This window comes from Chelonia mydas, chromosome 3 (genome assembly GCF_015237465.2).
Source record: "Chelonia mydas isolate rCheMyd1 chromosome 3, rCheMyd1.pri.v2, whole genome shotgun sequence".
NCBI classification, from domain to species: domain Eukaryota; kingdom Metazoa; phylum Chordata; order Testudines; family Cheloniidae; genus Chelonia; species Chelonia mydas.
This window is the reverse complement of record NC_057851.1, coordinates 5077449-5105167: the sequence shown is the minus strand read 5'-3', so window position 1 is coordinate 5105167 and position 27719 is coordinate 5077449. Positions and strand designations below refer to the sequence as shown.

The window sequence follows — 27719 nt, the reverse complement described above, 5'->3', positions numbered from 1 at the left end:
ATTCCACTAACAGCTGGCTTTGAGTGATGTCACAGGCAGCCAGGTACCGGCTACAGCCCCGGTGCTACTGGGAACACCTCACGGCCATGGGGCTGGTCAGCTCCACTGGCCAACTCATTGATCTGGCCATGTGCTCTTTTATAAACACCCACCCCACTCTCACTGCATGGGTGTACGTACACACACACACAGACACACACACACACACACATCCTCCTGCACGGCTGCAGGAGAGCCAGAAGGCCACGGCACAAAATGCACCCGAGACACTGCACAGATCACAGAAAGGAAAGAAATGCCAAGGCAGTTTATTTACAATGGTTGTATACAAAAAGACAGCTGGTGCCACATCTGGAACAGACCCCCCTTGCCTCTTCCCCACCCCTTCCCCACAGCTCCCACAGCCAGATCCTGTGTCGAGCTGGTCTCTGAAGAGCGGGGCCCTGATTAATTGCTCTCATCATAAAAGCTCCAGAGAGGCCACTTTATCAAGGCCTCTCAGTTAATCAATGCCCTAAAAGCCTTATCCGGCTGTAGTGGCCAGCGAGACCTCACTTGTGGGAAATCGATGTGGTGCACAGGGCTCGGTCTAGCTGGAAGGCTCTGTCTGCAGGCCAGCTGGAGTAGAGAGGCTCCATGCTCCGGCTCTCTGCCCTCTGGCTTAGAGCTGGATGGACCCCACCTCAGCCTTTCTGCTTTTTCCAGGAGTGAGAGGGAAGGTCAGCCCCGCACATGGGGCTGTGAACACCAGCACTGGCTGGTCTTTCAGTGCAACCCGGCCCAGGGATCTGGAGGTAACCCTTTTCCACTATCTTCCTTACTAATGTGCCCTTGAAACTCTGTAACAAGGAGGCACCCACCATCTCTTCCAGGAGCCCACTCCACTGCCCAGCTGGGACGAAACTATTCTGAATATCTAGCTTCAGCTTTTCCTCACTTCCCTTCGGGACGTCACTCCTTGTCCTGCTGGCCTCAGCAGTAATTCTCCTCTCCATGGACACAGCTAGCTTGAAGCTAGTTATAATCTATGATCAGATACCCACCCCCGTCTTCCCTGTCGCTATCATCTGGGCTCCTTCAGGCCCCCCTCTTCTCTACTCCTTGCATCAGCATCACTTCCGCTGCCCGCACTGGATTCTCTCTAGCTCACCATGGAGCTGAATGTCTCTTCTCCCCGCAATCCCAGCCACAGGTGCCTTCTGCCCTCCCTCCGCTTTCCTCGCTCCAAACTGCAGCAAGATTTTCTGCTGCTCCATACCTAGAAAAAGGGATCTCTCATTAGAAGAGACATCCCGGGCTCTATCTGACAAATCCTCACTCTTGGGGAGATCACAGGGATTTTGAACTTCACTTCACTATAGCCAAACAAGTGTCTCCTACCAGCAGATAACGCCATCCTAGGAAGCTATTGTTTCTCATTGGTGGGGGGAGAGAGGGTGGGAAACCTGTTAATTAATGTCTGACAATACTGAATTGCTGGAGGAGCATTATTTCCAAAAGACTGCAAGAGCTTCTGGGAAGAACAAAGCCAAACAGCGCCAGGCCCCCGACAGGCCTGCCGTTAGAGACAGAAAGAAGAATAAGACCGAGACACCGAAAGGAGATGTTTCATTTGTATTGATGACCAAAGTTCATGGCAAACACAGAACAGGCTACACGCACCCCCGAGAGACGACTTTCCTGCCCACAGTTACAGAGAGATGCAGACAGGGCAGCCCCGTCCATTCGGCACTGATCCCCAAATTAAATTCACCCACGCTGCACATCCCTCTCCCACCCCGTCATGTCACCTCCCCTAACCGCCAGCGTCACCGACCCTTTGTTCGTTTGGACTCTTTCTTAGACACTAATGATGAGGAAGTAAAAATGAAACCATGGAGAGGATTGTAGACTTCCCAAACGGGGTGTGTCTATTCCCTCCCGCCCCCCGTCCTCCCTCCAACAAACACCCCCCTGCCCCATCTCTCTCCTCCCCATCTCCCCGCCCTCCCCCAAAACAAATAGGATGGCTTCACTGGTCAATCTTCACATTCACAAACAAAGCAAGCAGAGGAACTCCCCGTCATCGGTCGCAAAGCTTCACCGGAGCTGTCAGTCCAAACCGCCACCGTCCTGGCCTCTCTACCTCGAGGCCTCTTCCTTGAGCTCCTTGTTTTTCCGCACCTCTTCCGCATGTTTGTCCTGGGGGAAGGTGGAAGGGGGACCCTGTTAGTGTGCTGGGCTTCAGGACTCAATGATGGGCAGCGACAAGGGGACTGTGGAGGGGTTTGACTGGGAAGCAAGGACAGAATGTGGTGGCCCAGGTTCCTCCCCAGCGTAACACCACCAAAGCCACCGGTGTCATGATTATTAAGGGCTGCAGTGGTGCCCGGCCACGGATAGTCCTTGGCCCAGATCTAGAAAGGCGGAGCCGATCAGACAAGACCACACTGCATGTCCCAGAGACTGCTGTGAACAGAGGGCATGTCCACGCTGCAATTAAAAACCCATGGCTGGCCCACGGCGGCTGATTCAGGCGCGCGGAGCTCCGCTCCCAGGGCTGTTTAACTGCCGTGTAGACGTCCAGGCTTGTACTGAAGCCCGGGCTCTAGGATCCTGCGAGGTGGGAGGGTCCCAGAGCTCAGGCTGCAGCCCGAGACAAAACATTTACAGCCCTGCGAGCCCACATCAGCTGGCAGGGCCAGCCGCGGGTTTCTCATTGCATTGTAGACGTGCGCTTCGACTGGTCTTCTCTGTCTCACTCTCTTGGTCTCGGATACAAGGTGAAGGCTGGAGAAGGTGTTTGGAGGAGGCTAGTGAGGAGAGGAGTTGGCGGAGGAGCAGGACCTGGTGCACTGGAGTTGGGATGGATTTATTTATCACTCTTCCAGGAGATAGAAGAGATCTATTAATGTTCAAGGGGTGTGGCCCATGGGGGAGTGTGCGCGCCAAGGCCTCCTTGCTGGGTTGTACCAGGGTGCTGTCCCCTGTGGATGGCGCCCGGCGGGGGCGCTGTAACCCAGGAGGCAGGGGAACTGCATATCGGGCAGCCCAAGGAGCTGGGTTTAGGAGACAGGAGTGAAACGGAGCAAATGAACGTTTAGAATGAGCCGTTTCCCAGGCTGTGGAGTCTCCCTGGGAAGGGAATGGGCGTCGCTTTGCTCGGGGCCTTTAAAACTAGCCTGGACAAAGCAGCAGGGAAGTCTCTAAGGAGGGATCCGTGGTGAGGGTGCTCGTCTGAGCCTTGGGAGACCTGGGTTCAAATCTCTGCTTTGCCCCAGGTACCCTGTGCCTCAGTTCCCCCATCTGGACAATGGGGCTCATCGCACTGCCCTGCCGTCCAAAGGGAAAGACAGTAAAGGCTGTGATGTGCTCAGATATGGGGCCATCGAAGTACCTTAAACTGCGACATAGACCAGCCTGGACTGGCGGCTGGGGGAAGACCAAGAGAGAGATTCAGTGGACATGCCTTGGCACGACATGGAAAAGGGGGCCAGCAGCTGCCCTCGTGAGCTAGCCGACAAGCCCAGCTGTTTGTCTGCCTGGCCTGTCTCTGACTCCTGTCCAGAACTGCCTGGCTGTCCCCGAAGGTCACCCTGCTCTGCCACCCTATTCTGAGCCCAAAGCCTTTCAGAGAGGTGCTGGAGAGAGGGATGGGAACCGCCATTTGGAAAGCCCCATCCCAGCGGTGGGTTTCTGGGACTGGAGTCTCCCTCCCAGGCAGGCAAAGGGAAGGGAAGGAGAGAGATGGTGGGGTTACCAATGACCCCTCCCTTTCCATGGGGACAGGGGCAATCACTTAACACCAGCCCAAGTCAGATTAACAGGCAGGCAGTCAAGGGAAATGATCATCACTGAACAAGGCAGCTGCCTTTGCTGGCCCTCTCTCAGCATGGACCCCAAAATCTGTGCTTCTGTACTGACGGGAGTCAGGTTCCCGGGCAGCTCCCCCATCTCCCTCCCGCCCACTGCACTCCGATTCCTGCCCCAGTCTGTGATTATCTTGCTGCTACCCAGCAGCTGGAGGCGCTGATTGGGCCCAATGAGTCACGTGGTGCAGACCCCCTGCCCAAACCCACCCCCAACACCAGCAGCTGCAGCTGGCCCCCTCGCAATTAAGAATGAAGCTGCTGAGATTAAAGAGAGCTAGGAGGGAAGCAGCCCCAAGTGGAGCCAGGGGAGCAGGGGACGGCATGGCGAGGGAGGGGGGCAACGCACTGGGCTGGGTCTCAGGAGAGCAGGATTTGGTTCCCAGTTCTGCCACAGACTTGGCCTTGAGCAAATCTCTCGGGGCCAGCTTGGGAAAGGGGTTTAGGTGTTGCCCAGCAGAGCAGAACGAGGCCCAGCCCCTGGGTGACCCATTGCTAAGCAGAACTTTCTGCCCTGATTTTGGTGGCTCCCTGCAGGGTCTAGGGGGATCGTTAAGCCCCTAAAAAGGGGGTTTTCTGAAGCAGGCCAGCCAGGAGTGAATTGCTGAGGAGAGGGCGGGGAAGGGTTAGGGGCTAAGTGGCTGAGCAGGTGTGGGCGAGAGATGGATGCCTCTGGGTGGGATCCTCAGCTGTGAACTCTCCCCCAGAGTCAGACACCTGAGTCAGCTTCGATGGGGCCCTAGCAGCCGAAAATCCCTCCTCCGCCTGTCCCGCTCACACGCTCGGCCTGCATTTCCCTGAGTGGCTGTCCTTCATGTGGGTGCGGTGCTGCCCCCCTTATCTCTGGGTGGCCTGTCTCTGGCCCTCCTGCTGCGGGGTCTGACAGGTACCCGGTTTTAGGCCTGGCTCAGAGCCGGCCTGGTGGACCGGGCGCTGCTGGTGAACCAGGTGGTCCCCTGTCTCCTCCGGGAATCCCGCTCAGGGCCTCAGCTCAAGCTAGGTCTCCGAGCAGCTCGTTGCTGCGGGGGCGGCGTCAGGGTTTACGCTGCTTTGAAACTTCAGCCCCCGGGGGATTAAGCGGGACCTGAGCCGTAGCTCTGACGAGGTCAGTGGCACCGGTTTGGTGGACTTGAGCGCCTGTCTGTCTGTTTCGGCACCTACATCCCTTTAAAAATCTGGCCCGTCATCGCTTTTGGCCTCAGTGTCCCCTCTGTCCAAAGGGCCTAATAACCCTGCCTCGGTCTTTACAGTCTGAATAGACAGGGCCTGTCTCTTACTCAGTGTTTGTGCAGCACAATGGGGACCTTGATCTTGGCTCCTCTGGGTGCTACTGAGATGTAATAACAATACGGGACACCCCAGGGCACCTGTTGGGTGCATCGATTGCACCTTGCCATGCCCTTGCCTCGCGGCCCTGGGTCCGGCACCCTCCGCTCACCTTCTCCTGCAGGCGTTCCAGCATGGCCGCTAAGTGGGCCTCCCGGTTCTCCTTGTTGGACTCCATCCTCTGTGCCAGCTTCTCCTTGGCTGCCTTGATGAAGTTGTTGTTCTCCTCGATGGCTTTCTGGATGACCTCCCGCTCGTGCTCCCGCTTCTCCGCCAGGTGCTTCAGGAGCTCCGCTTCCTGGTACTGCACCCACAAAGCAAACAGGACAAGCCGGCTGAGGGCTGGGCGAGAGCCACGCAGAGTCCCGGGCCCGCTGGGGACAGCGAGGTGCCTGAGTCACGAGTGGAACCAGCTGTTCAGCCTGCGATACATAACCCCCGCTCCACCCCAGCCACAGCTGCTGCCGAGGAGATTGAGGCCTGGATCCTCAAAGGTATTTAGGTGCCTAACTCAATGGGAGTTAGGCGCCTAAATACCTTTGAGGATCTCGGCCTTAGTCCTTTAGCTCAAGGTGCGGCGACTCCGGCTCTTAGCTCCCACGGTTCAAAGCCCAGTGATGGCCAAGCTGCCGGTCATTCCACAAGCCCATGCCACGTGCGAACGTGTTTTCCTGCCTCCAGCTTTTCACGACAGCCCGGTTCCAAGCAACGGGGGGAGCTTGCAACGTTGGCCAGAAAGAATCAGTGCAAGGTCTTACCCCCACCCCTTCCCGGTGCACCCATGGGGTCCTGCTGGACTCAGTGGAGTCGCCCAAGGGTGCTGAGGACAGAGCCTGGCATGGAGTTAAGGCAGGACCGGGGGTGTCCCCCCGTGTGACTAGCGGAAGCGAGAGCTGGGAGAGACCCGTTAGGGCATCTCTAACTCCCTCTCCTGTGAAGGGCGATTCAGAGGCTGGCACTGAGCCGAACCACTGCCCAGCAGAGCTCCTGGTGGCGGGGTCAGCGGTGGGTAGGGTGGCCGACTTGGTAATATTTAAAAACCGGACACTCCAGCAGGAGTGCCGGAACCACCCCTGCCCTGCCTCTTCCCCCGGGGCCCCACCCCTGCCCTGCCTATTCCCCCCCCGAAAGCCCAGCTCCTGCCCGCCTCTTCCCCCATGGCCCTGCCCCCCATCCACTCCTCTTCCCCCGCTTCCTGTTGCTTGCTGCTTTTCCCCTCCCACCCGCTCAGGAGGGACTTGCCTGCAGAGCCGGGGCTGGGAGCGGCAGCTGCCCGATGCAAGTAGGAGGTGGCCCCGGCTGAGTAGGGGCTGGCGCGGGTGATGACCTGGCGCCTCCCCCCTCCCCCGCCTACATAAACCAGACTTTGAGTGTCCGGTCAGTAGAGCTGACCGGACACCGTCAGGTCCCCTTTTCGACCGGACTTTCCAATCGAAAACTGGGCACCTGGCCACCGTAATGGTGGGGGCTGCTGAAGGATGATCAATAGTTCACATGCTGGTAAACCACATGAGCTAGCCAGGTGGCACATGCCCACGGGGGGATGCCTGCCCGGGCTGGACGAGCGCCCGCAGCAGAGTGGCCCTGGTGATGGCAGAAGGCGCTTGACCGCGGCTTTGCGCGGAGCCTGCCCTTTCCCCCCCATGGGCTGCGCCGTCTGGAGGAGGACGCGGGGCCGGGCGTTGTGAGTTCGTCACCCCGTGAGCCCACTACATTCAACTGCTTCCCCAGGGACCTGCTCAGATTCTTCCCAGAATCCTCTGCACCTGTTCCCACGCCATGACGCACCAGCGCCCCAATGTCCCACGTTTCCCCAGGGCCTCTCTCCCGCCACACGCAGCGCGAGCCCCGGGGGGCCCTTCTGCCTACCTTCCGCCGCTCCTCGGCTGCCTCCAGCCTCTTCTGGATCTCCTCCAGGGAGGGGTCGCGCCGCCGGGGCAGGGAGGCGTTGAACTCGGGGATCCCGTCGAAGGACGGCGGCTTTAGGATCACCTCGAAGGACTGGCCCGAGGTGCGCTTGTTCAGCTCGATGACCTCCATGTCCGAAATGACACACCAGGTGAGGTCGACGGTGTCTGCTGGGAGAGCGAGCGAGCGAGAGAGGCGTTACCGCTCGCACACTCGCCCTGCCCCCGGCAGCCACGCACACCCACTCACACACTCACCCCCCCCACACCTGCTCACACACTCACACTGCCCCCTGCAGCCACTCAGTCACACCTGCTCACACTCACCCGCGCACACACCCATCCACATGCACATTCACCCCCAGCTACTCACACTTGCTTGCACCACCCACACACTGCCCCCACCGCCATGCAGTCGGACTGGCTCACATACTCACACACTCACACTCAACCGCTCTGCAGCCACACGCACACTCAACCCCCCACAGCCACTCACGCCTTCTTGCATACTCACACCCACTTGCACACTCACGGTCCGCCGCCACTAGCCACTCACTCACACTCAGTTCCCCACCAGCTGCTCACACTCACATCCACTCAAGCTTAATCCTCTGCCATCCACTCACACCAGCGCACACATACTCAGTCCTACAGCAGCCATTCACACCTTCAATTCCCCAGTATTAACACACACTCACACACATATCCTCATGCACCGAGCATTCATTCACCCCCTATGCCCATGTTCACACTCCTCCTGGTTTACTCATCCCCATTCACTGCTCTTTTCCTCAGGCATTCACCCACGCTTCCCCCCGGAGTCACACACACACTCCCCCTTACACACCAGCCACCGGTCACTCATCCATTTCCTCACCCCTTATCTCCTCATTCTCGCTCTCTCGTCTCAGGCTCCATCACCCTCTCTGAGCCGACACACCCACCAGCACACCCTCCCCCCCCCCGCCCCCCCGTGCCAGTCCATTGTTCAAAGCACAAAACACAGCCGGTTTCACGGCTTGTCCCTGGCAAGGAGGCTGCGGGCTGGCCTGGCTTACAATGGGCCGTGTAAACTTGGAGCGGGCCTGGCTGGGAGGAGCAGGAGAGTGCCAGGGTACAGGCAATGCCCCTGCGGAGACATGGCCCTTCATGGGCAAGGTTCAGCTTAGAGCAGATAGAAGGGAATCATGTAGTAGGGTTTTTTTTTTCGGTCTGGCGGCTGAACCGAAAAATCTGGGCGGGGGAGGGCGGGAGGGAATTGGTTTGGTTCAAACTGAAGCTGACTTATTTTGTTTTTTTGTGCTGAAATGAAGAGCCGGGCCGGGGGGGAGGGGGATCGTTGAGTCACACAATGTTAAGTTTGACCCAGAAATGAAATGCTCTTTCGTTTTGTTTCAGTTGTTTTTTTGGGGAGGTGTTTTTCATCTCTCTCTCTCTCTAATTAGCTAAATAACAAACCGTTCCAACATTTCAAAAAAGCTTTTTCCCCCCCACTTTTTTTTCTGGCAGAAACTATTTGCTGAATCCAACCCGAACTCACTAGCAGTTTCGTTGACCTGAAAAATGTATTTTTGGTGAATTTGCTGTGACTCACACACTGGCTAAGGGGATGATGTCCCATTCCAGGTACTGATCCCCCTGGAGGATAACAACCTACTACAGCTATTTGCCACACACACAAAAAACGCACCCAGCTCTGGGAGTTGTGGTGGATCACAACCTCAACATGCGTCAGCAATGTGATGCTGTTGCAAAAAAAGCAAATGCAATTTTGAGTTGCATGAACAGAGGCATGCCATGCACCTCACGGGCAATGCTAGTACCCCTCTACTCGGTGCTGGATAGGCCTCATTTGGAGAACTGTGTCCAATTTTGGTCACCACTGTATAGAAAGGATGGAGAGAAACTGGAAAGGATCCAGAGGCGAGCGACAAAGATGATCAAAGGGGGGGAACACAAGCCATGCGAGCAAAGGCTGAAGGATCTGGGCATGTTTAGTTTGGAAAAGAGGAGATGAAGGGGAGACAAGAGAGTGGTCTTCATGATAACAGTCTTCAAATGCTTGAAAGGCTGCCATAAAAAAGATGGAGAAAAGCTGTTCTCTCTTGCCACAGAGGCCAGGGCGAGAGGCAATGGGATCAAACTTCAGCATAGGAGATTTGGATTAAATCTCAGGAAAAACTTCCTAACTGTAAGAACAGCAGGACAATGGAGCAGACACCTGGGGAGGTCGTGGAAGCTCCTTCACGGGAGGTTTTCAGAAGGAGGCTGGAGAGCATCTGCCTTGGATGGTTTTGACACAACAAATCCTGCATCTTGGCAGGGGTGAGACTAGGTGACCCTTACGGTCCCTTCTAGCCCTGTGGTTCTATGGCTCTAGGATCCTATGCTTTGGCAATAGAAGATGAAACCATACAGGCTACAATGCAGCCAAGAGCCCAGTTTTCAGCATGAGCCAGTCCTCGTGGCAATCCGGAAAGCCAGGCTCTCTGCTGCTTGGGACCAGCGCCTTCCAGAGTGACCTAACACTGTGCACCAACACAAGAACAGAAGGTGTAAGGGGCCCGGCAGGTGGCGGTGGTGGTGGTGGGGAACCGGCCACTCCGAGGGCGGTGATGCCCAATTCCCACGGATCCTTGCTGTCGAGCGTGACTGGGTCTGCCAATGCGAGTCACCTGGAATGATCCATCTAGCTGTGGCTTCCCTAAAATCAATCTGTGGAAACGCCCACTGTCAGTGCCTTGCATTTCTGACTCCTCGCCGGTGGGAGCCAGAGCCAACGTTATTATTATTCTCTAGCATTTGCTGAGTGCCCTCAGGGAGCACAGTGCCATAGAAAGTACCCAGGAAATCGTGCGCCCTGCCTCTAGATCCTTACAATACAAGTAAGATGAAGGGAGACTCAAGGAAGATTGTTCCTGTCTGAAAGGAACAGACCAATGGGCTACCTATGCCGGTAGCTTGTCTTTGACAAACGCCAATGCTTCATGCTTCTGACGTGGTGAAATTCCTTTGTACCTGAGGGAAGGGAAGGTGAATTTCTTCCTGACCCCATGTGGTGATCCGTCTGTACCAGGAAGCATGAGGGTGGATGGCCCTGATCACTGTTATCCTAGCCAGAGGCTGTGCTTCATCACGTAAATGCCCAGTGGGGTTTTTTTAAACTGTGCTAAGCTAATAGCAATTAGCGAGAGTGGGTTCTGCAGGCTAATTATAGGCCAGGAGAGAAAGGCCTTTGAGGAAATAACAGCAGATGCGACCAATATCACTGATGTTAGTAATACACTGGCTAAAGGGGTGATGTCCCATTCCAGGCACTGGTCTGGCTAGAGGATAGCAGCCTCCTACTGCTACCAGCTCATGGAGTCCCTCCCTTAGCTGAAGTGGCTTTTGGGGCAGAAGGAGTGGGATTCAATCATCGCCCTGATCCGGGGTGCGGGTTGTGACGAGCTAGTTTGCTTTCCAGATGAGCTCGGTCTAGCTAATCTCCTGCCTCTGTCCTTGTTATTAAGGGATTTCCCAGCTGTTCCTACGAGAGCCGAGTGAAACTCTCTTGCACCAAACTTTGTGGTGTCATCCTCCCTTCTGCCAGCAGGTGGCCCTCACCAGCTGCACAGCCCCAGCCAGGTCTGGATGCCTCTGGGTCAGCCGGTGTGAACCTCACCCTCGGGGGCCCTTCCTGACCCAGACTGATGATTGCTGTGTGGGATGCAGGGTCCCAGGACAGGTGGGGACCCCAGGAGACCAGCTGTTTTCCCCACAGCAGGCCCTTGGTAATACCAGAAGGAATGAATGTGCACTGGTCCCCCTCCATCCCCCATCTCCTAACAGGAGCAAGCGGGTGAGTGACCTACCTTCGTATTTATACACTGGTTTGTTCAAGGGGTCGGCCAGGAAGCAGGAACAGAACAAGGACACGAGGGGGAGCTCCTTCATCTTCTCTTTGTACGCTGCGAAAACACCATTGGGAGAGTCAGTCTCCGCAGCCCCGGCTGACGGCCAGAGAATCCGGCCTGCTCTGAGTCGCCCCGCACACGTCTCCCTGACCGAAATGCAGCCACCTCTGGGACGGAGCAGCTGCAGGGCAGAGAGGAGGTTTGCCGGGAAGGACCCCAGAGCCAAACCCTCCTTGTCTGTCTCAAGGGGACGAACAGGTCCCCTGCAGCCAGGGATTCCAAACCCGCGGCTCCAAGCCCTCCTCTCCAGCAGTGAAATCGGGGGGATGGTGGCTGAGACAGGTCCTGTGCTGCTGAGTTTGGTAAACTTCTTTCATACCAACAGCTCCTCACTTTTCACATCACTTGTCATGGCGATCACACCCATTAGCCACTGGACCTAAAGGCAGGCAAGTGTTGCTGTCCCAGGGGAAACTGAAGCAGAGTGGACCAGGATCAGAGGCCCAGAAAGCCAGCATCCTATTCACTAGGCTGCCCTGCCCCCTGCTGGAGTTGTAGCAGCAAGGCTGGGTCTGCGGAGCTCTGCCAGGGTGAAGCAAAACCCCAGGGTTGCACCCCAGAATCAGGGGAAGCTGTGACCTGATCCCGGAGCGCTGAGTGGTGGCAGCAGTGGGAAAATGAGGAGGTGGGAGAGCAAAGCGGCATGCTAGGCATGTTCGACTGCATTGCAACACCCAGGCCTCCCCGCTGCAGCCCCCTAGGAGCGCGCTGGGAGGCGTGGGCATTGCCCATGGTGGGGGTTGAGCCCATCTCTATCTGGGCCACCTCCTGCATCTTCTGAGCTGCTAATTTAACCAGGTGACTCTCCCAGGAAACTCAAAAGGAACAGGGGCTGGAGTGATTCTAGGCACCTGCCGGGGCTAGGGACCCAGCGGGGCGAGCGTGCGGCCATGCCTCATCCTCCCCCTGCCCTGCACGTGGCTGATGGAGACGAAGGCCATTGCCTGTCCCACAGGAAAGGGGTCAGGGCTAGACGCCTGTAGCAGGGGGAGTGAGGTGCCGTGGGCTGGGGGTATCTCACGGCACGTCCGTACCGGCCAGAGTCATGGTGCTCGGGTTCCTTCTGCAGGCTGGGAATCAAGTGTGGCCAGAAGTTTTCTCGGGGCCTGCAGGAGCAAAGAGACCAGATGGTTAGTGCTCAGTAGGGCTCCTGTTAACGGCACTCTAGGCAAGCAGGGTGCACACACACACACACACACACACACAGCCAGCCACGCAAGCCGGACATAAGCACCCTTATGAACACAGCTCCCACGCATTGCCGCTCCTAGGTACACAACACCCACACGTGATCCATGGACTCACGATGCCATCACACCTGTCTGGCCAAAATATACACTGACACACGAGCACACAGGCAGACATGCACAGGGACACAAACACACAAACACTCCCTCCCCGCACATCTCTCTGCCCAGCCCCGTGGATACAGCCAGACCTTTGCTAGTATCCAGTTTGCAAATACTCTCCATATATACCCCCCCTCACAAAGGGATGCTCAAACACTCCAGCTGCCCTGGGGTGGGTGGGGATATCTCCACCCCCTCTGTCTCCTTCCCCGCACAAATACCATTTACTCTCTCTCTCTCCAACCCAGTGAAACTCATCGGAGACACAAACACCCCCGCACCCACAAACACACGCACCTGGTGCCCTCAATATACGACCCACCCGTCCAACCACGCCCCCCCCGCCCCCCCCGGACCGCCCCCTACCCCCGGCTCACTGCCAGCCCACACCCTGCTCGCTTCCATGATGTTCCCCCCCCCTTTTGCATTTCTACCAGCGATGTCCTTTAAACAGAATTCAAACCCCAGGCGCTCAGGGCGCTTCAAGACACCAGGGAGCCGAGCCAACCAGCCGCACTGCGAGACCAGTGGGCTGGTCCCCACCGTGCAGAGGGGCCAGTGAGACCCCACGGGGCCTTAGGAACACAGAAGTGGCTTGCCAGGGAGAGAATCCAGGAGTCCGGTGCTACCACTAGGCCATCCTGGCTCTAAGCAGCACTGCTCATGGACCGGCCTTGCAAATCCCCCGTGCCCATTGCAAGCCTCGGGGGGCCCCTGGAGGAGCCCCAGATGGGTGAAGGCTGGCCTGAGTCATGGCAGCGGATGCAGCCTCACGGCACCAGGACGGGCCCGTTTGACGGCTCGCTGGGGAGGAGAATCCCCTTCAGCTGAGCTCGCCGGCCCCCCAGCCGAGGAAGCCCGAGGTTAATGGCGGGGAAGGGGATAGATTGGTGAAGACGGGGCAGGAGGTGGCGGCCCAGCTAATCCAAGGCAATCAGGCCTCGCCAGGTCCCGTGCCCAGTAACCCCTCAGCGGGGGCTGAGCTGGGCATACGCCCACCCCCTCCTCCAGCCCGGTCATTCGAGTCGGGCTCACGGGGCCTTGCGGGCCGAGGCGGTTCCCAGGTGACCGTGTCCAATAGCAGCCTCATCCCCTGCCCCCTTCTGCTCAGCTGCACCAACGCCCCTCAATCCCGACCCACAGCCCCCTGCTATCCCACACCCCGCCGCGCCAACGCCCCTCAATCCCGACCCGCAGCCCCCTGCTATCCCACACCCCGCCGCGCCAACGCCCCTCAATCCCGACCCGCAGCCCCCTGCTATCCCACACCCCACCGCGCCAACGCCCCTCAATCCCGACCCGCAGCCCCCTGCTGTCCCACACCCCGCCGCGCCAACGCCCCTCAATCCCGACCCGCAGCCCCCTGCTATCCCACACCCCGCCGCGCCAACGCCCCTCAATCCCGACCCGCGGCCCCCTGCTGTCCCACACCCGCCGCGCCAACGCCCCTCAATCCCGACCCGCAGCCCCCCTGCTATCCCACACCCCGCCGCGCCAACGCCCCTCAATCCCGACCCGCGGCCCCCTGCTGTCCCACACCCCGCCGCGCCAACGCCCCTCAATCCCGACCCGCAGCCCCCTGCTATCCCACACCCCGCCGCGCCAACGCCCCTCAATCCCGACCCGCAGCCCCCTGCTGTCCCACACCCCGCCGCGCCAACGCCCCTCAATCCCGACCCACAGCCCCCTGCTATCCCACACCCCGCCGCGCCAACGCCCCTCAATCCTGACCCACAGCCCCCTGCTGTCCCACACCCGCCGCGCCAACGCCCCTCAATCCCGACCCACGACCCCCTGCTATCCCACACCCCGCCGCGCCAACGCCCCTCAATCCCGACCCGCAGCCCCCTGCTGTCCCACACCCCGCCACGCCAACGCCCCTCAATCCCGACCCGCAGCCCCCTGCTATCCCACACCCCGCCACGCCAACGCCCCTCAATCCTGACCCGCGGCCCCCTGCTATCCCACACCCCGCCGCGCCAACGCCCCTCAATCCCGACCCGCGGCCCCCTGCTATCCCACACCCCGCCGCGCCAACGCCCCTCAATCCCGACCCGCAGCCCCCTGCTGTCCCACACCCCGCCGCGCCAACGCCCCTCAATCCCGACCCGCGGCCCCCTGCTATCCCACACCCCGCCGCGCCAACGCCCCTCAATCCCGACCCGCAGCCCCCTGCTGTCCCACACCCCGCCGCGCCAACGCCCCTCAATCCCGACCCGCGGCCCCCTGCTATCCCACACCCCGCCGCGCCAACGCCCCTCAATCCCGACCCGCAGCCCCCTGCTGTCCCACACCCCGCCGCGCCAACGCCCCTCAATCCCGACCCGCAGCCCCCTGCTGTCCCACACCCCGCCGCGCCAACGCCCCTCAATCCCGACCCGCAGCCCCCTGCTGTCCCACACCCCGCCGCGCCAACGCCCCTCAATCCCGACCCACGGCCCCCTGCTGTCCCACACCCCGCCGCGCCAACGCCCCTCAATCCTGACCCGCAGCCCCCTGCTATCCCACACCCCGCCGCGCCAACGCCCCTCAATCCCGACCCGCGGCCCCCTGCTGTCCCACACCCCGCCGCGCCAACGCCCCTCAATCCCGACCCGCGGCCCCCTGCTATTCCAGCCCTGGCTCCCCACACCCCGCCGCGCCAACGCCCCTCAATCCCAACCCCCAGCCCCCTGCTGTCCCACACCCCGCCGCGCCAACGCCCCTCAATCCTGACCTGCAGCCTCCCGCTATCCCACACCCGCCGCGCCAACGCCCCTCAATCCCGACCCACGGCCCCCTGCTATTCCAGCCCTGGCTCCCCACACCCCGCCGCGCCAACGCCCCTCAATCCCGACCCCCAGCCCCCTGCTGTCCCACACCCCGCCGCGCCAACGCCCCTCAATCCTGACCCGCAGCCTCCCGCTATCCCACACCCGCCGCGCCAACGCCCCTCAATCCCGACCCGCAGCCCCCTGCTGTCCCACACCCCGCCGCGCCAACGCCCCTCAATCCCGACCCGCAGCCCCCTGCTATCCCACACCCCGCCGCGCCAACGCCCCTCAATCCCGACCCACGGCCCCCTGCTATCCCAGCCCTGGCTCCCCACACCCCGCTGTGCCAATGCCCTATAGGCCCGACGTGCAGCTTGTCATGTTATTCCAGTGCCTACCGACCCACCCACCCTCTCCCCCTCTCCTTTTGCTGATGCACCTGACACTTGCCCTGCAGCGATCATACTAGCCAAGCTGGGGCGGGGGGGAAGGGAGGAGGAGGGAGCCCAGCACTGGCATAACAGGGGCCATTGTGGGCCAGGCTTGAGGAGCATCAGCAGAGCTGGAGGAGGTGAGGAGGGGGGCAATCAGGACAATGCAAACCGTTCTTTCGGAAGCCAAACAAAACAAAGCAAAGAAAAAAACAGCCACCGGAGCACACAAAGCCGCTTTTCTTCCCTCCCTGCAGGGAAGGAGCCGCTGAAACGGGGCGTAGGTCCCACAGCCGGAGTGTTACGTAACGCCCGGCGGCCCTCGGAGACCACACGCGGCCAGCACAGCAGGGCCTATATGGGTCTGTGGGTCACATATTCCAGCTTTCGCTCCCTGCTTGTCCAAGTTCATACAGGTCGGTGGGTGCCCGGCCAGGCACGCATCCCTACAGGGGTGCAGCGCAGTGCAAGGTGGGGGACAATGGGCAGGGGAGTCTGATACTCATCGCTAACGATACTCAGTGAGATTTACTCATAACACAAAGGATCCCTCAGACCAGTGCCTGGGAGCTGGCAACCTGGCCTGGAAAGACCCACTCGACTACTGGGGCATATGCCACTGAAGTAATTTACCAGTCAAGTTATTTCTCCTACAGGGCGCAGGCGTCTCCCGGTCTTTCAGCCACGTGTGCGTGGCCCGTGAATCCCCACCACGTTACACAGCTGATGCCTCTTGTGTTTGGAATCAGCGCCGTCTCAGAGCCCAGAGTCCAATTTCTTTTCATTATGATACGCCAGGACGTGGCACAATTAATTCCCAAGGCCGAGAGACCCCCCCCACCGGGGCAGCAGTTACTCCCTTAGCTCAGTTGGTAGAGGCCTGTCCTGAGGTTCAAGCCAATCGGATGACCCCAGTCTCGGATTCTGCCCCCCTTCCCCAGCACCGGTGCTTTCCCCGACCCCTAGCGTGTGACTGTGGATTGGTTCCCGCAGGCTCTCCCTGCATAGCGGGCATGGCCAAGGTTGGGAAGACGTGGTATGATTTCCCACCAAGAGCTCTTTCTAAACGCCTCTTTAGATCATCTCTTTTCATTGTCAAAGCAAACCCTTTCATACCTTTCTCCGCCCTGCACATCAAAACAATTACTGGCTGCAGCATCATACAAGCAACCCTACAATAACAAACCAGCCTGGAAAGCTCAGCACTCGCGAACAAGCCGCTGAGAAATAAATCAGCGAGTTCAACTCAGTAGGTGACCCTACAATAATAACCCAGCAGGGGGCAGCCCAGCGCTCCTGAGCAGCCCTACCATAATAAATCAGTGTGGCCAATCCACGCAGCCACCTGCAACAACAAACCAGTGGGTGGAGGCCAACGCTCGCAAGCAACCCTACAATAACAAAGCAGCAGGTGCAGCCCAGCACACTCAGAGCAGCCCTGCAATACCAGACCTAAGGTAAAATGTGTGTCTTGCTTATGGGCAACCCTACAACAACAAACCAGGGTGCAAAAGGATGGCAAGCGGGACTGGCTTTCTCGAAGGGAAAGAGGTTTTGGTGTTGATTGTCAACAAAAAGAGGTTTTTCAGCTATGAAAAATACACCGATGCAAAATACCTCCTCCCTCTGTCACCTGGGGCCTTTACAATTAAGATCAGCTGCTTCCCTAGCTCAGCCCCATGGGAAGTCTGATCTCCAGGTGCAGTTCTGTCTGTGGCCTGGGGTCTTCAGGCGGGCAGACAAGTCCCGTCTGGCCTTTAATCGGTGATCATGGCAGAGGAAGGACGCTGGCCTGCTCTCACACTAAACAGCTCTCCACCACAGCGGCTTCTCAGCCTGCCCTGCTCTGAGCTGTGACCTGCCCACCCCCCGGCTGGGAGGCCAGGCTGGCAGGATGCGATGTGCCCTGTACTATCCCAGCCCGGGTAGAGTGGATAAAAACAGACGCTGGCCTCTCTTTAAATGGGTCGCCCAGAACAGTGCTGGAAAAGGGACCACAATTAAAATTCTTCCCAGTGTCCCCGATTGATTCCCCCAGGGCACAGGTCTTTATTCCTGTACTCATCCCGCTGCCCCGCTCTCCCCAGCTCCAGCTGGTCTCTGAGCAGCATCAGGAGCTGGCCCCCAAAGTAGGGGGTGTTGTAATAGCTCTTAGCCCTGCTGCAGAACCCTCCTTCTGTGGATCTCAAAGCCCCTCGGATTGAATCGGCCCAGGGAGGTGGGGAAATAGTTTCAGCCCCATCGTAAACATACGGGAAACCGAGGCACAGCGCAGTGGCAGGTGGGTTTTCAATGTTAACCCAATGCCATTCCTATTGAGGTCAGTGGTAAACATCCCGCTGGCTTCAACGATCAAATGCCCATTGACTTTGGTGGGAGTGGCGCTGGGCCAACGCTGAGTGCCACTGGAAAGCCCGATGTCAGACGGGGGGGCAGCAGCCGAGGCTGCCCTGAACCCCACTCTCCCCACTGCACTGGCTCCGCTAACGAGAGAGCCTTGCCAACACCGAGCCCTGGCCTGGCTAATTCCAAAGGAGGGTGCCCGGGGGCTGTGCGTGAAAAGCCCCTGCTCAGCAGCCCGGGGTGTTGGGTTTGATGCAGGAATCTTTGGGCGAGGGAGAGCACTGGCCGCAATAGATGAGCATAAAGGGTCCCTTCTGGCTGTGGATTCTAGGCTCGGGGGTTCCAGCCCTACCTCTGCCACTGACTCCACTCTGCCACATTGGGCAGGTTGCGTGCCTCAGTTTACCCATCTCTGAAAAGGAAGTAATAATAGTTACCTACCCAGAAGGGAGGCTGGGAGGCTAATAATAGAATGAACCTTATCGATCTCCAGCTCCCTGGGGCTATACTATATGCTTGTAAAGCATCCAGCATATTGAGGGCCCAGACTTGCTGAGATCTCTAGGCGCTACCCAGGAAGGCTAATAACAGTGTATAGTTAGATAGCAGTTTTTGTGCAAAGTTCCGAAAGTGCAAAGCACTCACCAGCATTGTTACAAATGGGGAAACTGAGGCACGGAGCTGTTAAGAATCTGGTGCCTGCTTATACAAAAAGGCCATGGCAGAGCTAGAACCCATATCTCCTGCATGCCAGGAGCCCCACCCTTCACCTTGCTCAGGCCAGGGCTGGGCAAGACTTTCATAATAAGGACTAACTCAGTCCCTAAGGGTCAATCAAATCCAGGGCTTGGGCCGGGCTCAGTGAAAGATCCAGCAAGGCCTGCAAGCTCTGGCTGAGTCCCCGGTGAATCTGGCTTGATAGCTGGCTACTGAAAGTCTACAGAGGGAGTGAAGGCCTTGACACAGCCCTGGCTGGGATGATTTAGTTGGGGATTGGTCCTGCTTGGAGCAGGGGGTTGGACTAGGTGACCTCCTGAGGTCTCTTCCAACCCTGATCGTCTATGATTCTAAACTGCTTTCCAAGAGCTATCGAGCCAGGGATGGGCAGGCAGCGCAATTCCCAGCCAGGTTTGCTATGCCTTGTTGAACTGACCTGTGCCAGGGTGTGCGACCAGGTTACCGGGCTGTGGCAGCTGCCTATGCTGGAGAGAAGCGCTGAGCGCGGAGGGGGCTGGTGCCAAATGTCCTGGCTCCTGGCCCAACACCAGGCAGGGGTGTGCTGTAACTGACGACCCTCGTGTGTGTGTTTGTGGGGGCAGGAGTGGGCTGCAATGGAGAAATCCATTGTAGTGGGCTGGATAGGGGGTCAGGTGAGGTGCCTGAGAGAGGGGTGGGTCTGTTGATGGAGGACGGGGCGTCAGTCACTGGCGGGGGAGGGCGGGGTTGCAGGAGAGATTGGGGGGGGGCTGCAGATGCATGTCAGCATTGCTCCAGGGTGTTAGCGGTTAAAGCAGCGTCCTCTGTGCCACCCTCTTCTTGGCATGCAAAGTGCAGTAGCTAAGGTCTCTGAGCTGGCATTGGACTGGCCCAGGGCCCCCGGTGCAGCCAGCTGTGGGCCCCCGGGTACCTCCTGGCATCCAGAATCGGCTCTAAGAACCAGCCCGTCCCGGGTCAACATTGTGCCACGTAAACAAACCCCACAGCAGGGGGAAAGAGGAGCCCAAACAATGGGCGTGTTCTCGTGCCAGGCCCGGGGAGCTGGCTGTGAGCCGGCGTGCTGACAATGGGTGGATTGTTTCCTCCAGCTGGGGGAATGGGCTGGGTTTGGAGCCGTGGCAGAATCGCTGGGCGGCTCACCGAGCCCCATCTGATCCAGCCCGCGCGCTCCCGCCCCTCGCCTGGGTCTGGGGCAGCACCGACCAGGCAGGTCCGGAAGCAGGGCCCAGATGGGGACAACTTTCCTCTTTAAGAGCGAGGTACGGGCAGGAGGTGACAGGCCCGGAGGGAGAGGCTTTGAGCAGTGCCCTGTTGGGATCACGAGAGAACACGGCAGGTGGGGAGCTAAGAACCTGCCTGCCAGCTGTTACCTGGGGAAGCAACAGAACCCAAGTGGATCTGCCCCAGCAAATCTCCAGGAGCCACCCAGCCTCCTTGTTATGGAGCCTGGGTTGGTGGTGGGGGGCTGGGGTGGTGTGGGGGGGAGGGAGGTCTCAGAGGAAGGAGTTTCCTCCCTGTTGCGAGGGCTCCTATCTTCCTCGGCCTTGTGGGCGGCACATCCCGGTCACTAAGGGCCCAGCACATTGTCAGAGCGATAGGACTCGGAAATGACAGTAACCCTGCTGGCCACGCCGGGCTGGCTTCGAGCCAGGACTCTTTAATGCCCAGAGACAGAGGATAAATGAGGTCACCTCCGTGCATTTCAGAGCAGGCCTGTAGCTGCTAACCTGGCCATGGGCTCCTCACACACAGCTCTGGTGCTGCACCTCAGTCCCAACCGAGAGTCCCCCCCACCCTGCTATCCCAGTCCTGGGAGATCCCATTCCCCACACAGCCCTGTCCATGCCCCTCACTCCTGACCTGCAGCCCCCGCTGCTGTCCCAGTCCTGGGCTCCCCACACAGCTCTGCTGACACACCTCAATCCTGACCTGCAGCCTGCCTGCCCCCCGCCATCCCTGTCCTGAGATCCCCCTCCCCGAAGCTCCTCAATCCTAGCCCGCAGCACCCCTTGCTATCCCAGTCCCCTCACCCCCGCTGGGGTGCCTTGATCCTGAGCCACAGGAGAGCGCCGCTGACCCTCCATATCCCTCCGATCCCCATCGCCTTGTCTCAGGGGAAGCCCCGTGGCCCGGCGCACTAGAGACCTAGTCACATCACACAGGAGCGCCGGAACCTCGGGGCGGGGGGGGGGGCACTGAAACGGGAATTGTGGCAGCGCCCCCGGCTCCTCCTCTCCCCCTCAAGGCCCCACCCCTGGTCAGGCCAGAAGCTGGAGCCGAGGCATGGTAAGAGCTGCCCAGGGAACCCCGGACTATTGTGGGGAGCCCCAGACCCCCCACGTACCCTGGGTGGCATGCCCCAGGGGGTAGGGACGCAGGCCAAGGGCTGCTCTCAGCTACTACACCCATGTTAAAAAGTGGGTGGGCCATGGCCCCCAGGACCTCTCCCTTGTTTCTAGCACCCCTGACATCCCAGCAGGAGGAGAGTTTGCTAAACTGCTCTTTGATCCTCTGGGTTTGGAGATCACAGAGGGCCCTGGGGTCACCCCGCCTGGCCCTCTAGCTCTCCCGTCAGAAACCACACGTGCATTGAAGACCAATGGGTTGTCCTAGGCTACAGCGGCAGTGGGGCCAACACCTAACTCATCCAAGGTTCTTGGGGGGGGAGGTCCCCCTCTTCTGCAAGCACCTGGCCTCTCTCCGTGGAAACCCCTCTGTAAAACTCTGTTATTTCCTGGACAGCCCCAGCCACACAGCCAGGGCTGAGCAAAGAGCGCTCCTATCGGGGGATGTCACGCTAACCGGGGTAGGCTGGGCCACATGGGAAAGGGGCTAATGGCGGGGAGCGGTTTGAGCTGGTGTCACTGGTAGAGTGAATCCTGCTGCCATTGCGACAGGCACTCTGGAAAAACCTAGACTAGCCAAATAGGTCAGAAGTCGTTAACCCATCGTTCCCCCAACTCCCAGGCACCAAGCTAAGCCACGTGCTGGGGCAGCGTAGACATCCCAGGGCCCAGACCTACTGCCCCCCGACCCAGGCTGCTCCCTATTCAGCGAAGGGGGAATTTCCCCCGCTGCAGCAGTGTGCGGGCTGATCCCACGGGTGGCTGCTGCCACTCGAGGCCGACATAGTTACAAAACGCGGGAGGGGCTCTAACGGGCCATGCAGCGGTGGGGACAGCCTGGCCAAGCGTGCACAGCCCGGCCACCTTGACTGGAACCCCTCTGCTCCGATTTAAAGGCACCTTCCTCAGCGGCTAATGAAGAAGTGTGCTGCAGGGCCCGCGGGCTAGCCCTTCTGAAGGCCTGGTTGAAGTGAACGCTTGAAACGATTCCTCCCAGGCCCCAGTGGATGTTTGTCCATCTCCCAGCATCGCCACACAAATCTCCACATTGTACCTCTTTACTCAAGAGAGGCTAAGAACTGGGATAGCCGGGGGGCTGCAGGTCAGGAGTGAGGGGCCTGGACAGGGCTGTGTAGGGAGCCCAGGACTGGGATAGCCGGGGTGGCTGCAGGTCAGGAGTGAGGGGCCTGGACAGGGCTGTGTAGGGAGCTCAGGACTGGGATAGCAGGGGGGCTACAGGTCAGGAGTGAGGGGCCTGGACAGGACTGTGTAGGGAGCCCAGGACTGGGATAGCAGGGGGGCTACAGGTCAGGAGTGAGGGGCCTGGACAGGGCTGTGTAGGGAGCCCAGGACTGGGATAGCCGGGGGGGCTGGAGGTCAGGAGTGAGGGGCCTGGACAGGGCTGTGTAGGGAGCCCAGGACTGGGATAGCCGGGGGGGCTGGAGGTCAGGAGTGAGGGGCCTGGACAGGGCTGTGTAGGGAGCCCAGGACTGGGATAGCCGGGGGGGGCTGCAGGTCAGGAGTGAGGGGCCTGGACAGGGCTGTGTAGGGAGCCCAGGGCTGGAATAGCTGGGGGGGCTGCAGGTCAGGATTGAGGGGCACCAGCATCATAGCTGGAAACAGCCTGAGAGCCAGGCAGGCTGCGGGGCAGGGAACCCACCAGGACTGTGGAAGCAGGTGCTGATGGTTAAAACAAACCCACTGACGACTTCCATTGAGTTTTGCTGTGAGCACTGCTGTTTGCTAGACAGAGGCAGCAGCCGCCCTGCATAATGCCAGATGAGCTCATCTGGGCTGAACAATGAGGCGTCCGTGCGTCTGGAAGGGCTGGTGCGATTTGCCTGCACAGCCCTCCCCAGGCGGGGAAACCTCCACCCTCTCCAGGGCTGGTTCAGCTTTTAAAAGCTCAATGCCCTCCAGCTGCCACCCAGTCCTCCTCTCTCTCACCTGCCCCTCCCCATCTGAAATAATATTTAAAGACATCACAAGGAAAGAACGTTTCCCACCTCCGTCAATAAAGCAGACTGTGCCCCCCCGCATCCTTTCCAGCACTGACAGCATCCTCCCTCCCCCCCAGCCTGGCTGCTTCTTCACTTCTTGCTGCTTTGGTACCAGCTGTTCCCATCTAGTAAGGCAGGGGAAGCCTCTTGGGAACTCTCCGTCTCCGGGACGTCCCACCTGGGAACCCCCGGTCCAGGCCCCTGCGATCCCGTCCCACCCCAGCTGGCTCTCAGGTGGGGCTGCCCCCAAAGGCGACATCCTCGGGGCATGTTCCGGAAGCATGGAGTGACCCTAACTGACTCTACTTGGGGCTAATGGAGTTTTCCACCCAAAGGTTGGGTGGGGTGCGTGGACAGGGAGGCAGGGATTTGCAGCCCTCCGCTCTGCCAGTTGGGAAGTGGGATCAGAGAGACCCGCCAGCGTACAGCCGGCGAGCCTTGAACTCAACGGGCCTGATCCTGATCCCACGTACACTGACTTTACCCCCATGTAAACTCACTTCAGTGGGGCTACTCCTCATTTACACCAGCTGGAGATCAGAATTAGTCCCAATGCATCTATTGTGGGGTTGAGCAGGAAAGAAAGACACAGAGAGAGAGAGATAAAATCCCATGCAATCCAGGTTATGGCTAGACAGATTAGTATGAAAGAAAACGTCAAACATACAGGATCCAGCCCCAGAGTAAAGACTGGCACCCACTTTTCAAAGGAAAAAAACCAACCAGTGCGTTTAGATTTGGACTCACTGCACTTTCTCTCTGCCTGGGAGGATGCACCCACCAGCTGGGCACAGGCAGCCCTGCTCCAAGCACAGATGAGCTCTGGGATGATGAGGAGGAGGGAGCTGGCGCCCAGCTGTTGGGGTGGAGCTGGGAGTCTCTCTCTTGGAGTGGTCCAGTGGCTACCACTCCTGGATGCTGCTACAGGCACCGGAGCCTGCGCCTCACCAAGCAGCAAAGCAAAGGGGTGCGAGCGAGCCAGCACGTGGGAGTCAGACAGGACAGGCAGACAAAGAGGGAGCCTGCAGCTGGACGCACCCAGCGACGGGGAGCCACTCTGCATGTGGGGGATCACGGCGCTTTCAGACCCAGCCCGGGCTTCTAGGAGACACGGAACAGAAAGACGGCAAACGGTGCCAATCGGTTTTGTAAAACCCCCTCGCGCCACTTCCTCCCCATGGGATTGTCCTGCTAACCCAATGCCGGGCACAACCCACCTGGGATCCCAGGGTTCAAACCCACCAAAGCAACAGACCCCCCCATGCTGGCCTCCCTGCCTGAGCTCCTCGCTGCTTCCCCTTCCTTTGCGACTTACCCCCAACACCTGCTCTGTCTGTCGCTCCTGGTGCTACTCATTCACTTACTGCTGCTGAGGGCTCCTGCCAGCATCAGCCCCGCTTGCCAGGCTCTCACCATGACATCACCTCCGAGCCAGCCGATTGGCCGAGCCCAGGGCCTTTGCTGATTGGGCAGCCTCTTGTCAGGGAAGCAGGGATTGCCTGAGTAACTCCTTGCAGGCCAGGTACCCAAAGGATGATGTCACACAAAGAAGCTATTTTCAACTCCGGGAGAGAGGCTGGGAGAGAGCAAAGCTGGCCGGAGAGATCTGGGGCACCTTTGGAGAACCCTATTAATGGACATGACAGGGATCCTCAAATGCACCAGCCAGGATCCTGCCCCGATTGTGCCACGTACTGAACCTGCACCTACAGGGAGACGCGGTCCCTGCCCTGAAGAGACTCCAAAGTCCAGCTCCTGCTCCCCATGCAAAGGGCACTGGGGGACCTGAGCCACCATTAAACAAACAAAGAGACAGAGGATGAAAAATCAGCCAGATCTCACTCAATCTGTCATGCACCCCATGGCGGGGGTCAGATTCTCAGCTGGTTTATTTCCCTTGTCTTCAGGGGAGTGAGGCCTCCAGGGAACCTGCCCCTATAAGACGGAAAAGACTATTTTGTCCAGGCTAGTTTTAAAAGTCTGAAATAATGAGCCTTCCCCGCTACCTCACAGCCCCTACTGCATCTCCCCCGGTGTTTTTCCTGCTGCTCAGGGTAAATCGTCCTTTTATTAATTAATCTATTTATTTAATTAATTAATTAATCATCCTTTTATTAATTAATTTGTTTATTTACTAAATGAGGCCAGAGCTCCCAAACTGCCCTGGCCTTGCTGAGCTCGCACCTATTCCCACAGGGCCCAGCCAAATAGCTCCAAATCCTGCCATTTATTTTAAATAAACATCAGAAATTCCACCAAAAACCACATTAAGGGACCCTTCCGGTCATGCAATTAAGCACTCCAAAGTCAGATGCTGCTGGTTTTCTTCCAGTTTGAGGTAAAGTTTGGGGTGGTCGTTTATTATTAATATTACAGTAGCACCTCGAGGCCATGACAGCATTTGGGCTCCACCGGGCAAGGATCTGTACAAACACATAGCGAGAGATCATCCCAGGTCTGAAGAGTTTACAATCTAAATAGGACGTAAAGGAAGGATCATTATCCCCATTTTACAGCTGGGGAACAAAAGCACAGAAAGACAATGTGAGCTGCTCAAGGTCATGCAGGGGGTTTGGAGCAGATCTGGGAACTGATCCTAGATCTCCTGAGTCTCTACCCAGTGCACTAACCACAGGCATGTCCTTCTCCTAGACCCAATCCACCCCGTCCTACTTGCAATCCATTCATAGTCAGCCATGTCGAGCAATGATCCCCAGCCTTACATCTCCGGGGGACTGCGTATGTACATGCAGTGCTGTCCTCTGTTGCACAGAGTGCATCAGACCAGATTACGTATCTTGTTTCCCTCTCAATAGCAGAGGAGCTGCTTCTTTCCCTCCTCAAGGGCTGCATTTCCAGAGCTCACGGCCATGGGCCCCATTTCCGACTGCCACAGGTAACTGGTTGGTTAACAAGTGTGACACCTGTGTTTACATCCATGGATCATTATGAATGGATCTGCAAAGCAAATTCTAGAGGAACTTGATTCATGGCTGGAAAATGCCAAACAGTCTAAAAACCATAAAAATGATAAACCCTGGGATGAAATGTAGCAAAAGCCATTCCGATCTGCTCCGGATTTCTGTTGGGATATTCAGAGGACCAGAAAATTAAAGTGGATGATTTAAATTGTCTGAAAGTTCATTTAACTCCAGACTTAATCCATGGACCACAAATCTTCAATTACAGGAATAAACTCTTCCACTCAAGGGAGAAAGGTGAATGACGCAGGTGGAACTGAGACTGGATTTATTATAGCCTGATCAGGCGTACGTGTGACTTGGGTTTGAGGGCAACAGTCCGGAGGTTAGTTCTCATCATAAGAAATACCAGGCAGTTTGGCAGAATGATCTGTCCCCTGCCCACGTCTAGAGTAGCAAAGGGTGCTGAAGAGCAGAGCAGGATGCAGCAGAGCTAAGCGGAGAGGGGCAGAGCAGAGGGCAGTTGAATGCCAGGACTGAGAGTTGTGTGTCCAAGTCCATCACCACCCAGGTGCAATGATCGGACTGGACTAGCAGGGGCGTGGCAGGCCATGGAGATTCGCTGATGCCTTGACACAGAGCTGTGTTGCCTGTCCCTGCCTGCACCAGGCGTGTGCTGGTCAATATCATCCATCGTTCATTTCCATCAGCAGTGCCATGCCTGGTGGAGTTCTGTTGTAGAAAATGTGTTAGCAGGAGCCAGAGCGGGACGGGCATCTCTGGTCCCCATGAGAACACAGCAAGCCCAGGAGTGGGGAGTCCCCGGAATGGCAGCCTCCCTCCTCTGAGCTGATCAATCGATCCACATTTCTCTTGCACCCAGGCTGGGCTCCTGGAGATGTTGGGCGAGGTCGCCCCATCTGTGCCAAGAGCACTGGAGAAGGTCTCCACAGAACCACGGACGCCAAACCCATCCCCCCACCCACCCGCCTTGATGGAGCTTGGGCTGGCTCACAGAGGCAGAAGACCCGAGAGACATCAGGCCTGTCTCTAAACAGACCCCAGCCCAGCATGGCTGGTGATTGCTGGAAAAGAACAGCCTCCCTGTGTGACTGTGTGCAAATCAGTCCATCTCTCCCTGCCTCCGTTCCCCACCTGGAAAGTCAGGTAAGAGTCCTGGGCCTCTCTTGTCTATTTAGATTGGAAGCTATTCTGGGCAAAGACAGTGTCTTGTCTGTGCAGCATCCAACACAATGAGGCCTTGATCCCCACTACGGCAATACAAATTATAACTGGCAAACAAAACCAATGGGGAATGACCGTTAAGGCCGCAGCAGGATAGGCCCCATCCCCGCAAGACTTGAAAAGCCAGGGAACAAGGGGAAAGACTGGTGCGTTCCTTTCCACCACCAACGTCTCGCTCACGCCCTCCAATGTTTCCCATGGCTTTCCTTTCCACCTGCAACGGATCCCCCCAAAGCAATCCGCAGCCCCACTTCACCAAACTCGCGCCCAGCACAGATCCTCGACCGTGACCTCCTATGTGCCGACTGCAGTCACAGCCCCAGATCAGCACATCTGGCTGGCCCACATTCCATGCCTCTGGGGAGCGATTTTCCTTTAACGTGGCTGTGAGCGCTGCTGAACCAGGGCAGAATTGTCCTCAAATGCAGCCGGGGACGCAAGCCTGCAGCTGCAGCTAATGCGTTGGGAAAATGCTCCAGGGACAAACAGTACCGGGCTGTGCACTGCAGTCCAAACGGAGTTCAAGTCAGCCTCGCGAGAGGTCACCAGCATGGCCCTCCAGGTCAGAGATGCCTGGA

At 58.3% G+C, this 27719-nt stretch overlaps 1 protein-coding gene across 16 annotated transcripts; it reads right to left on the bottom strand.

Moving 5' to 3' along the window:
- Nucleotides 1–278: 278 nt before the first annotated feature.
- STMN4 (stathmin 4) lies at nucleotides 279–24412 on the bottom strand. 16 transcript variants are annotated; one of them, XM_043542052.1, is made up of 7 exons: nucleotides 24291–24380; nucleotides 23476–23533; nucleotides 12072–12143; nucleotides 10936–11031; nucleotides 7044–7249; nucleotides 5287–5478; nucleotides 279–2181 (listed from the first exon to the last, which is right to left on the bottom strand). In XM_043542052.1, exons 3-7 carry the CDS (start codon nucleotides 12082–12084, stop codon nucleotides 2122–2124), a joined length of 567 nt encoding a protein of 188 aa, XP_043397987.1. In that variant the 5' UTR covers nucleotides 12085–12143; nucleotides 23476–23533; nucleotides 24291–24380; the 3' UTR covers nucleotides 279–2121. The 16 variants fall into 16 exon arrangements, with proteins under 16 accessions (XP_043397987.1, XP_043397985.1, XP_037749392.1 ...); XM_043542050.1 differs by having other exon boundaries at nucleotides 7044–7252; nucleotides 24291–24365; XM_037893464.2 differs by having other exon boundaries at nucleotides 5287–5566; nucleotides 7044–7252; nucleotides 24291–24344.
- Nucleotides 24413–27719: the final 3307 nt, after the last annotated feature.